The sequence below is a fragment of the Lipotes vexillifer genome, unplaced genomic scaffold, assembly GCF_000442215.2.
Source record: "Lipotes vexillifer unplaced genomic scaffold, Lipotes_vexillifer_v1.1 scaffold610, whole genome shotgun sequence".
NCBI lineage: Eukaryota > Metazoa > Chordata > Mammalia > Artiodactyla > Lipotidae > Lipotes > Lipotes vexillifer.
Genome location: NW_006796981.1, coordinates 1,136,070 through 1,149,645, shown reverse-complemented (window position 1 = coordinate 1,149,645; position 13,576 = coordinate 1,136,070). Strand labels below are relative to the sequence as shown.

The window sequence follows — 13,576 nt, the reverse complement described above, 5'->3', positions numbered from 1 at the left end:
GGGGCAGTGGGGGGAGGGGGGCCGGCGTGGAATAGTTCTCCTTCAGTCTCCAGAAGGAACCAACCCTGCTAATACTTTGACTGCGGATTTCTGGCCTGACCTGTAGGAGAATTAACTTCTGTTGTTTTAAGCCACCCAGTTTGTGGTAACCTGTTACGGTGGCCACAGGAAACTTACATAAATGCTAACGTAGAAAATTAAAATCTAGGTATATGACTCCCATTTTAATTTAATAAAGTCACTTTCCCCACTAAGTTTGTATAGAAGTAAAAAAAAGGTGTAGTGAGACATAGCCCACAGTCAGATACGAATCATACAAAAAAGGTTTGTTTGATGCAATTTGAGCAGAGAAATGCTTTGGCCTCTTGCCAGAGCCTTGAGGTTTTCCTTTTATTTCTTCTCTCTCTTAAAAAAAAAAAAAGTTTCCTGGGGCTTCGCTGGTGGTGCAGTGGTTGAGAGTAAGCCTGCCAATGCAGGGGACGCGGGTTCGTGCCCCGGAAGATCCCACATGCCGCGGAGCGGCTAGGCCCGTGAGCCATGGCCGCTGAGCCTGCGCGTCCGGAGCCGGTGCTCCGCAACTGGAGAGGCCACAACAGTGAGAGACCCGCGTACCGCAAAATAAAAAAAGTTTCCTGAAAGTGAGCTTATTAATTATTATGCTTTCTTAAAAAAGGAGTTCACATAGGTGAAATGCAGCAAAAACCGAGTTTGAAAGGACAGCCTTCCCTGTGTTTCACAGATGTTCTCTGAAGACTGCAGTTTAAAGCTAGAAGCACACCTGCTACTGTACCCTGAAATGAACTAATGAACCCGCAAAGCCTCAGGGAACATAACCGGTTCTCAGGTTAAGAATCCACTGTGGGGCGGGGGAGGGGTGATGAGAATCCACTGAGTCGTTCCCTTTAATAACAGGACCCTTAGCCAGAGCTTGACCATGAGGGAACTTCTCTGAAATGACCTGAGGATGTCGCTTCCAATATGAGAAAAGCGGCCGCATTGCGCCATTTGTTTTCTCTCTTCCTACTTCCACACACAATTCTAATTATTCGACCGGACGCTGAGGGGCACTGACTGCTGAAAAACCCCAGTAAAACCACACACAGGGATGCCCGGCCGCATGAACCATCACGTTTCTGGGAACAGAGAGAAGCAGCAGGAAGGGAAGGCAGAGAGGTTCCCAGGGATGAGGAACTCAGCGCGGGGAGTGCCACGTGTGCCTGAGGAGCGCGGGCCTCGCCCGAGGGAGAAACGCTCGGGGCCGACTGGCCGTTCGGGACCCGGGTACCACCTTCTCGCGCACGCGGCGGGTGCTCAGCGATCGCGCGCCCGCGGGAGCGAGGCCGGGACCGGCGGCGCGGGTTCGGCGGCGAAGGCGGGGTTACGGTAGGCCAGCAGATGCGTGCGGCGGTTCGGGGAGCATGGCGTCCGGCCCCGGCGGCAGAGGCCGGCGGCCAGCAGCGCGGTGCTGACTAGCAGCAGGCCGCCCGCGGCACCCAGCCCGGCCACGACGAGCGCTGGGCTGCGCCCGGTGCTGAAGGCGGCGCACGCCCCGCGCCGGCTCAGGCCCGCGCCGTTGGCCGCCAGGACGCACACGCGATAGGCGGTGGCTGGCGACAGCCCGTGCAGGGCGTGCTGGCGCGCGGTGGCGCAGACGTCCCCCACCACCGACTGGTTCCCCGGCCGGCCCTCGGGCGCGTAGCGAATCTGGTAGGCGCGCACCACCGAGTTGGGTGCGCACCAGCGCACTAGCGCCGACGTGTCAGTGGTCTCGGCCACCGCCTGCAGCTTGGGGGGGTCCGGGAGGGTGTCTTCCCCGCTGAGGCCGGGGCACCGGCATCGCCAGCGCCGCTGCAGCTCTGCGCACGGCGTCTGGAGGTGCCTGCAGGGGTGGTAATCGCAGGGCTCATCCCGCGCCGGCGCCTCCACCTCCTCCTTCCCGCTCTCTTCCTCCTCCTCACTGGAGTCGTCCAGCAGCAGGACCGGAATCCCGCCCTCGGAAGGAGGCGGGTGGGGAGCCCGCGGGGTGGCCCGTGTTCCCCGGGCGGGCTGAGGCGTGCTCCCTGGGTTCCGGGAGGTAGGGGAGAGACCAGGGTGTTTGCTGGCCCATGGGGTGGAGGCAGCTGAGATAGTAGGTTCCAGGACAAGCCGAGCAGCATGTTCTTCTTGGTGCTCTGTCCCGGCTGTGCTCGCAGCCCTAGGTGGGTTGCCAGAGTTGCTGGAACCTGCTGGACAGACAGTAGTGGAGGGAACGGCCCCGTCCTCGGCAAAGCTGTGCCGTGGCCCCGCCGCTCGTGTGGGGGAATCCACAGGGAGGGAGGGCACCTTGGTGACACTCTGTCGGCCTCCCGCAGATTGGGTAGAGGGGACTGTTCTCCGCAGGGTGGAGGGACCCTGTGTAGATGGTGTGTGGGTGGAGAAGACTGAGGAGGGTGGGTTGGAATCAAGGAAGGTGGTGTTTTGGTCTGAATGGCACACACTTGGCAGCTGGGACAGCAAAAGAGGGGCTGAGAAGGTGCCACTGGATCCTGCAGCTGGTGTGCACACAGTGCCTGCTGCCCTAGAGGGGAGGTCAATTGGTTAGAAGGTATTTGGCATCAGGGCTGCTTCTGTGGTGGGCTTTGTGTCCTCAGTGCAGATAATCCCTTTCCTAAGCCTTGTGACACATCTGACAGATACCATGTGGTACACATGCAATGTGGGTCACGCCAGTGACCTTCCGGGCAACCTGTGTAGGAGGCTCCCCTCATCACTCCCATTGTGCAGAGAAGAAAATGGGAACTCAGAAAGAGGGACTAACTGCCCACATTTTTTGAGTGTTTGCTGCATACTAGGGACTATTGCTAACACTTCACTGTATAAACCAATCTAGTCTGCACTACCTCATGAGGTAGGCACTATTATCCCCATTTTACAGATGAGGAGGTAGAGGCACAAAGAGGTTAAGTAACAGCCAAAATCAACAGTAGTAAGTACTCTCAACCTTTTCATTCATACCAGAGCAAGACCCTTCACTGCAAAGGGCCTGGGTGCCAGAGGCAACATGAAGGGGTCAGGGGGGCAGACTGAGCCCCACTTGATATCCAGGCTTGCGTGAGAGGTGAGAAAAGAACCCCACAGGACAGGGCTCTCAAAGTGAGCTGCAAGAACAGATTAGCTGGTGGAGGTGGTTTGAGGGTGCTCAAGACCAGAGGTGTCCCCAGCCCCCATCCTCTCCTGGTGGCTAGCCTGGGCATGGCTCCCCATTGCAAAACAACTCTTCCAGCCAGCAGCCAATGGGAAGTCACCATAGGAATTCTTTTTCTCCTGTCTCACGGGAGAGCTCTATAAGCCCACTGGCCCTGGACTTAGAGGCCAGGCCCCGTTTTGGGGACTCAGTGGGGCCCAGTGGTTAAGAGCACAGTTTTGGAAGATGGTATAGATCCTGCCTCCTCCACCCAGCGGCTACGTGAATCTAAGCAAGTACCTCTCTTCCTTGGGCCCCAATTCGCTCGTTTGTAAAATAAGCAATGATAACTCCGCTTTGGCAGAGACAAGCTAGCTCTTTACTTCGCCTACTTTCTTTTCCTAGCGGGCACACAGCTAGACTACATTTCCCAGCCTCCCTTGTAGTAGGCGTGACCTGCTAAGTGACATCTGGCCAATGGGATGTGAGTGACGGTGGTGAGCTCCACCTCCTGGCCTGGCCCATTAAAACCTCCTGAGTCGGGGGTCCTCCACGCTCTCTGCCCCTCTGGCTGACTGGAAGGGAAGTAGAGCCTCTATGTCCTGGGTTCTTGAGTGTGACTACACGGGGAACGGCCGCCCCACCCAGCACTGCCAACCTGTCCAGCATGGTTACGTGAGCAAGATATGAGCTGTGAGAACTTCAGCTCCGGAGGGCAGGCCCTCACCCCTCAGTCATCTGCTTTGTAAATGTGTTACCTGCTTAGGACAATCCTCTTTGCATCCATGAGGAGCCAGGACAACTCACAGCTGCAAGTGAGGGGATTGCCAAAGAGGTTGATGGACAGGACCTGGGAGGAATGCAGGTTCCAAGGAGGGAAGGAACTCAAGTTGCAGCTGAAATGCACAAAAATCTATTAAGTCAGTCTTTTACAATCAGGTCAAATCTATACCCAGAGAGCCACGGTGGTGTCATGGGAAATCCATTCTGTTAGGTGCTAGATGATATTGCTTTGAGCAAACTCTTAATAACCTTGGATTTTTTTTTTTTTCATCTGTAAGGATACAAACCTAACCCAGTCAGTATCACCCCTCATAACAAATGGAGACAATCCTCCCTGCTGGTTATATCAAAAAGAGTCTGTGATGATGAAAGTGTTTATAAATATAAATCTCTACACAAAAGTAAGATATTGTTGGATTTCCCTGGTGGCACAATGGTTTAGAATCTGCCTGCCAATGCAGGGGACACGGGTTCGAGCCCTGGTCCAGGGAAATCCCACATGCCACAGAGTAACTAAGCCCGTGTGCCACAACTACTGAGCCTGTGCTGTAGAGCCCGTGAGTCACAACTACTGAGCCCACGTGCCTAGAGCCTGTGCTCCACAACAAGAGAAGCCACCACAATGAGAAGCCCACACACTGCAAGGAAGAGCAGCCCTGCTGGCCGAAACTAGAGAAAGCCTGCCCACAGCAACAAAGACCCAACACAGCCAAAATAAATAATAAAATAAAATATATATTTTTTTAAAAAGTAAGATATTGTTATTATAGACCAGTCACAAGAAATGGCAGAAGTTCTTAATTAGTGAGAACACTTTTTTTTTTTTTTTTTTGCAGTACGAGGGCCTCTCACTGTTGTGGCCTCTCCTGTTGCGGAGCACACGCTCCAGATGCGCAGGCTCAGCGGCCATGGCTCATGGGCCCAGCCGCTCCAGGGCATGTGGGATCTTCCTAGACCAGGGCACGAACCCGTGCCCCCTGCATCAGCAGGTGGACTCTCAACCACTGCCCCACCAGGGAAGCCCAGTGAGAACACTCTTGAACGTATACTATTGCAGTTGAACTGCAGCTGATGGCACTCAACACCAGTCCTTTGGAAGATGCCTCACTGAAGTGTATCAGTTAGTGCTTGCTAACTTAGCTTAAAATAATAAATATTTATTCTTTTTCATGATTCTGTGGGTTGACTCAGTTATTTTTATGGTCTGGGCCAGCTCAGCTGGGCCCGAAAGATCTAGGATGGCCTCCCATATATGGAGCCTCAGCTGGGTTTGCCGGGACCACTCTCCATGTGTCTCTCATCACCCAGGAGGCTAGCTCAGGCTTGCGCACATGGTGGTGGACCAGTCCCCACCAGTAAGAGAGGGCGAGCCCCAACTTGCTCATCTTCTTTTGTCTCTGCTTATATAACATTTGCTAATGTCCCTCTGGCCTAAACAAGTCACATGGCCACACCCAGCTTCAAGGGGTGGAGAACAGACTCTACTTCCTGATGGGAGGAGCTGTAAAGTACATTGCAAAGGGGTGTGTCTACAGGGATGGGAGGAATTACCAGGGCCATTTTTGCAAACAATGTACCACACCTAGCAATGGCAGGTCCTCTCCTGGTTTTCTGCTTTTTCTGCCCAGAGCCTCACTGAGTGTTTGGCCTCAAATGTCTCAACTCCTGGAGTCTCCTGGCCTCTTGTACATGTTCTCAGTCATAATCTGAGCATCATGAGCAACAGGAGTTACACTCTATCTACAGGTCTCTTCTGATCAAAGGCTGGCTTTTCTCCATCAGCCTGGGAAACATCCACCTTCTCCTCCTGCTCTGGGGGAGATGCAGATGTTCTGGGCAAGGAAGGACCTACCACCCAGATCTGCTCTAACACTCCTGGCCAGTGGGCACCTGAGAGTTGTGCCCTGTGGAGCACTGAATATATGTGTGTGCCATTTATATTGAAACTTAAGCTGTGCCCACATATATGTGTATATATATGCAAATGCTTGCTTTTAGCAGGATTCACAGAGATAGAGTAGAAATCTTAGGATGGGGTGTTTACTTAGCACTTCGTCTTTCAAAGGAAATATTTTTCTTTTTGCCTGAAGGGGAGAGGAAAAGGATTACCATATTTGGGGGGAAGTAACATTGCTTAGTGGTTCAGGTAACATTATCTCATTGATCATGAGGTAGATAATATTTCACTCTTTTTTTTCTTTTGGCTGCACTTGCGGGATCTTAGCTCCCTGACCAGGAATTGAACCTGGGCCCCGGCAGTGAGAGCGCCAACTCCTAACCACTGGACCACCAGGGAATTCCCAATATTTCACTCATTTTATAAATAAGGAAAAAGAGTCTTTTCCTTATCTGACAGCCCTTTCTGCCATCCACTGCAACCTGCATATGATAAAGACAAGCTGCATTTGCCATCCACATGCTGAGGGAGAGCCTGCATCATGTCCTGACGCATGATGGCACCCAGGCGTTCTCTGCATCTGAACTTACAGAGCCTAGTGTGGAAGAAGTTTCCCCTCACCCTATAAACAATCCCTTTTCTCTTTTTTTGCTGCAATATTGCCAAAGGCATCTCCCTCCTGCATGTAGTGCTGTTGGAGAGGACTGTGGATGGCGTTGGGCATGCTAGGTTGGCAGAGCAGCCAGGAGGGTGCCACCCCCTCTTCAGAGGGTGCTGGCTGTGCCAGGGCACGCACACGTCCCCCAGCATCTATCACAGATAGCCTCCCAGGGGAGGCTGTAGGTGAGCTAAGGAGAGCCAGAAGCAAGGGGGGCTGAGAAGAAGGGAAGAGGGTCCAGCAGGGGAGAGGGCATTTAATGAGCTTCAGAGGCTTGAGAGCTCCCAGCCTTCTGGGAGTGGCTCCTCCCCCAGCTGGAGCACAGTGGGGTACAGTGGGGGCCTGGGCTGAGCCAGCCAGAGAGTTAAATCTTTCCCTCCAGCCACGGAAAGCATGGAAAGGTTTTCATTTGGCTTAAGACGCAATCAGATTACAATTTAGACAGATTTCTTGGCTGAATATGGTGACTGGGTTACAAGGGTTCTTAACCTGAAGTCCTTGGAGACAGGGTCTGTGAACTTGGATGGAGAATATTACTTCTTTACTTTCACAAACCTCTAACTGAAATTTACCATTTGCTACAGTGGCAAAAGAAGGCAGCAAATCACAGGTGAATCACCAGCAAATCACAGATATTTCCATATCACTTTTCAGTAGTTTTCTGTCATTTATAATCATCAAAATTATGGAAGTTATTGGACCTGCTGCTGGATTTTGTTATTTATGGTGTTAAATAAAGAAGCACACCCCACACACATATATTCCTAAAACACACATTTAAAAATATCTTGTTAACTATAATTGGTTTCTTTGGAATCCTACATATATACCCTACTTTATGTATATCAGAACATTCTTCTGAGAAAGGCCCATAGGCTTCACAGACTGCCACAGGAGTCCATGGCACAGAAACGTTTGAGACTTCCTGCACTAACATGTGGGCCTCTGAAGGTGGAGTCACTGATTAGAAGGCTCTCGGTTATTGGGGTAGGGAATGATGAGAACTTTATATCAAGCTGCCCTGCAGGGCAGGTAGGAAGGGCTGGCACAGGAGCTATTGGGAATGCAGACCAGACTGGACCGGGTAACTGGGGAGCCAAACTTAAGATCCATCTACACCTGCACTGACTCTTCAACCCACTCCCATCTGGCTCCACTGAGAATGAATGTCACCAACACCCCACATTTTGCCAAGTTCTATGGCATCAGACAAGGGGGTGGGGACAATGCTAGAGGAAGCATGTAGGGTGAGAAATGACATGCAAAAAAGTTATAAGAAGTGGAAATAGCCAATGACCTTAAAAAGGCCTATCCAGAAAGGATGGAGAAGCACCAGGGCAACATCCTGAGGACAAGGAGAGCGTATCAAGAGGAGGAAAGACTCAACAAGGGGCTCAATGGATAGAGAAGTGTCCACTGGATGTAGCAGCTGAAATGCCACTGGTCCCATTCAATCATGAAGCTGAAGTGGGTGGTCAGATTGCAGCGAACTGAGAAGCGTAGGGATGAGAGGAAGCAGCCACCACTTCTGACCCAGGTATGCCTGCTTTTCTTGGGGTCTAGGTTGCCTTTTTCTACCTGGTGAGTTTGGACTCACCGTTGAAGATATGGATCAATTATGTTCTTCTTCCAGTCTGCTGGAGCTGATCATTAACCCCACTTGCCTTATACACACCTTACATGGTGTGTGCCTCTGTTGCTGATCCCAGCGTATCATGACAATTGGCAGATGTCTGCTGCCTACAGAACTGTGCACTCCCTGAAAGCAAGGGCCATGCTGTCATCATCAACACCACCATCGCCCTCAACAGCATCATTGTTACTGGTGCCTTCACCACTATCCCCATCAGCATCCACCGTCATCACCTGATGCCTCCTCCACCATCTCTGTGCTGAAGGTGCACAGTTAGGGATCTCCAGCCCAGGCCTTTCATGATTTCCAGGCTCATGTATCTAGCTGTGTGCTAGATCCTGAAAGACCTATGAGACATCCAGTGGAGATGGCCAGTAGTAATAATACAAACCTCCTGTTCTGTGCCAGGTGCTGTTATAGGCACATATCAAAACATTTCCTCTCACAACAATGCAGTGGGGGAGGATTTGATCATTATCCCCATTTCACAGATGAGGAAACTGAGCCACAGAAGCATTAGGTAACTTGCCCCAACTCACATAGCTAGCAAGTGGTGGGTGGAGTCAAGATTGAGCCCAGGCAGTTTGGTTCCGTATCTGATAACCTTAAATAATGCTGCATCAGTCTGAAGCTCAAAAGAAGAGTCTGAGCCAGAGATGATATCACTCTCATCCACATCATCACCACTGCCACCATCGTCATCACCATTACCATCCTATCACCAGTTCACCATCATCAGAGTTACCATTACCACCATCACTGTCATCATTATATCACCTTCATCACAACCACCATGATGATCTTAACTAATGTTATAGAGCACACACAATGTGCCAGGCACTGAGCTAAGTGCTCTGCATGTTCTATGTCCTTTTCCCTTGTGATAAGCCCCAAAGTGAGTACTCTGGAGCTAGCAGAGAAAAAAGAGAAGTGGCTACATTGAGAGTGATGGTGGGGCAACAGTGCTTGCTTCCCAGGGCCCAGTTGTGGGCCCACAGGAAAGGAGGTGGCCTGGGATCATCTTCAAAGGGACGTTGCCTTTCCTGCTAGAAGTCAGAACAGTAGTTGCTCTTGGGAAGGAGGGTGGATATAGTGACACTTGGGACATCCACTGGGCCAGATGGTACCATCCCCAGGTCCCAATGCAAGTAGGACCTGCTCAAGCCCTGGAAGGGGCTGCTGACTTGCATAAACACATGGGGAAGCAGGTGGTTGGAGAAATAGAGAAGACCCTGATGCCCTCAACTCCTCTTCCCACTGCAAGTTTCTCATCCTGGGCTTAAAGGAAACTTAACATGCATGAGAGTTTGAAGTTTTAACATTACTCTGGAAGGACTGATTTGTTTGGTTTTTAGGCTGGATGGACTCTCTAGGATGTGCCCACCATATCACCTGAAGGATGCGGAGGAACAAGACCGCAGCGAGGCCTTGAAGGAGCAGTGGAAGGAAAAGTAAGGTCTGGTTTATCCTATAAAATAGTTATTCCTATTCAACTTAGTGTAATGGGCAAAAATCAGTCACGTGCTTCAGGAACACTTACTTCTGGAAATGAAGGACCTGTAGGAGAGGCGTGTCTTGAAAGATGTGTGTATGGACAGAGGTAAGTGCTGGCGAATCTTGACAATCCAGCTGCTGCAGGTCAGGGGTCACCTTGAAAATGTCCCCCTCCAGGCTGTTCAGCCTGGGCATCTTCCTTAGGTAGAGGGACGTGAGCTTCGGCAGGTCTCTGATCCATCCTGACTGAACTGAAACACAGAGGGGAAACTGCCCACTACCTGGGAAGGTATAAACCCAGGAGGCTGGCACGGGATTAAGGAAACAATGAGAGTGACAAGGTGAGTGGTGAAGGTCATTGCAGAGCATGGGTACAGCGGGCAGCTTTGGGAATCTCAGAAGCATGAGCCATTTCAGCTGGAAGGGCCCTCAGAGATGACCAGTTATTCCTTTTCCAGCCCCAGGTGGCTGAGGCCCCAGAGGACAATGCCTGGCGAAAGGCCACACAGTGGGGAAGGGACAGGGTGGGGCTTGACCCCAGGACACTGTCTCCAAGTCCACTGTTGCCCCACCCTCTTGTTAAACCCCACACAGAAGTACCCCAGCCTTTACTCTGATGGCTACTAGGAGCAAGGGAAATCTTTGAGGAATGTAAGAAAGGAGAGGAGGAGTGAGGCAGGAGGAGGCCCAGAAACCTCATTTCGTGGCTCTCCTAGTAAATGGAGAACGTGCCCCTTCTTCTGTTTCCTGTTCTTTGTTCTCTTGTCGGTGGTGGAACAGGTGATTACAGTAAGTCCCCTACATACGAACATTCAAGTTGTGAACTTTCAAAGATGCCAACATGCATTCGCATGTCCAATCATGTAAGTTAGTTCTATTTGAGGAAGCGCTATTAGTTTTTGAGGCACAGGACTGGAATGTAGAACAGTACATGAAGGTTGCAGCAGCCATTCAGAATGCAATCCAGTGCTACCGTGTCATCTATGATAAGAAAAAAAGAGCTAATACCCAGACATCACTGGATTTTTGTTTTAAGAGGGTAGATAGAATTGAATCCAGCAAGGAACCAGAACCTGTGCCATCGTCAGGTGTGAGTGAAATTGCAGCTCACCCTCCATCTCCTATTGCTGACAATTCTCCAGCTCTACCATCTCCCACCTCCTCTCCCTCCTCCAGTCAGTAACTCTTCTTGCCTGTTCACTCGGTGCCAGCCCCTGTGTGCCAGCTGTTGTACTGTACTACTGTACTTTTCAAGGTAGTGTACTGTAAGATTAAAAAATGTTTTATTTTTTGTGTTTGTTTTTTATGTATTATTTGTGTGAAAAGTATTATAAACCTATTACAGTGCAGTACTATATAGCCGATTGTGTTAGTTGGGTACCTAGACTGACTTTGTTGGGCTTACCAACAAATTGGACTTACGAGCACGTTCTAGGAACAGAACTCCTTCGTACGTAGGGGACTTACTGTGTAGATGAGAAGTGTTTTTTTTTTTTTTTCGATATGTGGGCCTCTCCCTGTCGTGGCCTTTCCCGTTGCCGGACGCGCAAGCTCAGCGGCCACGGCTCACAGGCCCAGCCGCTACGCGGCATGTGGGATCCTCCCAGACCGGGGCACGAACCCGTATCCCCTGCATCGGCAGGCGGACTATGAGAAGTGTTTTTTAAAAATAACACCAACCTTGTGAATCAGAGTCAGAACATGCCAAGTACAGGAAAACAGGTATTCTCACCTCCCTCCTGTGTCTTATTGAAGGATTCAACATTCACAGAAAGAGTTTTAGCCAACTGAATAGAAATCAATGAATGCATCCTCTGAGCATCAGGTGCTTCACGTTAACTAAATGTTTGGTACCAAGTTCTTCCATTCATCAGCCCCAAAGCGCTGCATCCACTCCCCATTCTACAAGCATTGACCAGCTCTGCTGAGGAGCAGAACAGAGAGGCTAAAAGTGTGGGCTCTGGACCCAGAACGCTTGGGTTCGGATGTAGAGGCAACGCTAGTGACCTGGGAGGCTGCGGGCCAGCCATTCCTCTTTCTCTGTGCCCTGGTTCCCTCACATGCAGAACGGAGATAATAGTCCCCACCTCTTGGAACTCAAGGAGTGAAGCCTGGTGCGGCGCTTCGAACAGGGTGCCCTCGGCTCGGGGACTCTCGGGGGGGGGGGTCTTTCTGAGTGGTCTTGTGAGCAGGCGCCAGGGGCAGCGCCCCTCGAGGAAGTTCACAGCCCTTACTCCCCAGATCGCCGGCCCCTCGGGCTCGACACCCGGCGCCCGCACTCACCGTGCCGGAGGAACGTGCCGCTGAGATCCAGGACCTCAAGCGCAGCCAGGGGCGCGCCACCAGCCCCCGCGAAGGCAGCGTCGGCGATGCCAGCGTGGTCGCCTCGGCCCAGCGCGGTGCAGGACAGGTTGAGCAGGCGCAGCGCGGGGAAGCAGGCGAAGGCTCCGGTCTGCAGCGCCCGCAGCGGGTTCCCGGCCAGCGCCAGCGTTCGGAGGCCGGGCAGCACGGGCCCGGAGCACGGCGGCAGGGCTTCCAGCAGGTTGTAGCTGAGGTCGAGCGTGTGCAGTCCCGCGGGCGCGCCGGGGCCCCAGCGCAGCGCGGCGATGCGATTGTGGCGCAGCGTCAGCACCTGCAGCCGCGGCAGGTGACCGAGCTCGGGCGCGCTCAGGGCGCGCAGCAGGTTGTGGCTGCCGTCGAGACTGTGCAGCGCGCGCGGCAGGCAGCCCGGCAGGCGCTCCAGGCCGCGGTTCGCGAGGATCAGGGTCGTGACTCCCGCGGCGGGGAGCCCTTCGCAGGGCGAGACCGTGGTGTTGCCGGCCCCGCTCCCCCAGGGGCCCTGGTGAGTGAGCTGGAAAACTGGGGCCTTCTGGAGAGGCCCCGCCCGGCTCGGGCGCGGTGCAGTCGACGGCAGCAGCAGCAGCACCAGCAGATCCCACCACATGGCGCTTGGCGGGAGACAGAACAGCGGACCAACCCATTAAATGCATCGGAAACGCCGAACGAAGGGGCAAATGTGCCACCCCCAGCCCCCGCCGCCTCTTCCCCAGGAAGAGCCCAGCCCTGGATGTTCCCTGAAGGGCGAGGGCTGTTCCCCGCGTCACCAGATGTGCAGTGACTTGGTCCCTGCCTGCTTTGCCCCATCATCTCCCGCATGTACCCCGCGGCACCTCCTGCCCTTCCTTCCCCTAGCTCTGCCTTTCCCTCTCATTCACTAGAGGATTTCCACCCACAGGTGACCTCTCGAGGAAGGCCTCCCTTATCTGTCCCTGAACTTTCCAGTAACCTCTCCCTTTGCTTGTCCCCATCCCATGAGTTTCTAGGGGGAAGAGAACATGGCCTTTCTCTTTGCAAATTCTCCCCAGGTGTGCAGACGCTGCCGCATAAACGTATATTAGTAACACGCCAGTGGATGGCCTCAGTCAGGAGGGAGCTCTGCTGGGGTATAATAAACATGGGACTTAAGGAAGACTTTATTAGTTCCAACGACACTCAGTTGCCCCAATTTGCCCCCTTAGAACTGCGGAGCCACAGGTGAGTCCAGTTTGCCTGTAAACTAGTTTGCAAGTCACACTTTAAATTCTGGGATCTCTTTCTTGGGAGGACACTCAGTGTTGCCTTCAGGGAAGAAGGGAGCCCACAGACCACTGTGGGGCTTGGGAACCTGGAGTCAAGTATTTCCTCATCCCATGTTGGTCCCAACAAAAGCTAGGGTTCCTGAGGTCAGCCCTGCCCAGAAGGGATGGCTGAGGGCTGCTAGAAGTGGAGTTTCTGGAGTACCCAGGATTGCACAGGGCAGCTGGGAGATCAGGTAGGGATAGATCAGGCAGCCACGGGCTGCTGTGGATGTGTCAGAGCTACTTCCAACTAGGTCCTGACCTTGAGGTCACTGCTTGACATCCCCTCATTTTTGCAGGTGTGTGTTCCTGCTCCAGCTCTCTCTGCTGA

General features: G+C 52.6%; 1 protein-coding gene and 1 non-coding gene across 2 annotated transcripts in view; both read right to left on the bottom strand.

Moving 5' to 3' along the window:
* The window catches only part of LRRN4 (leucine rich repeat neuronal 4), a 14,766-nt gene extending 2,194 nt beyond the window's left edge, over positions 1 to 12,572 (bottom strand). Inside the window, exons 1-4 of the mRNA XM_007469133.1 lie at positions 11,912 to 12,572; positions 9,675 to 9,879; positions 3,922 to 4,059; positions 1,369 to 2,557 (exon numbers count right to left, since the gene is read on the bottom strand). Coding sequence (XP_007469195.1) covers positions 1,369 to 2,557; positions 3,922 to 4,059; positions 9,675 to 9,879; positions 11,912 to 12,572 — 2,193 coding nt within the window. The remainder of the gene's footprint in view (positions 1 to 1,368; positions 2,558 to 3,921; positions 4,060 to 9,674; positions 9,880 to 11,911) is intronic.
* On the bottom strand, positions 6,171 to 6,242 carry TRNAE-CUC (transfer RNA glutamic acid (anticodon CUC)). The gene has a single exon. It is a non-coding gene; the product is annotated as a tRNA-Glu (tRNA).
* Positions 12,573 to 13,576: the final 1,004 nt, after the last annotated feature.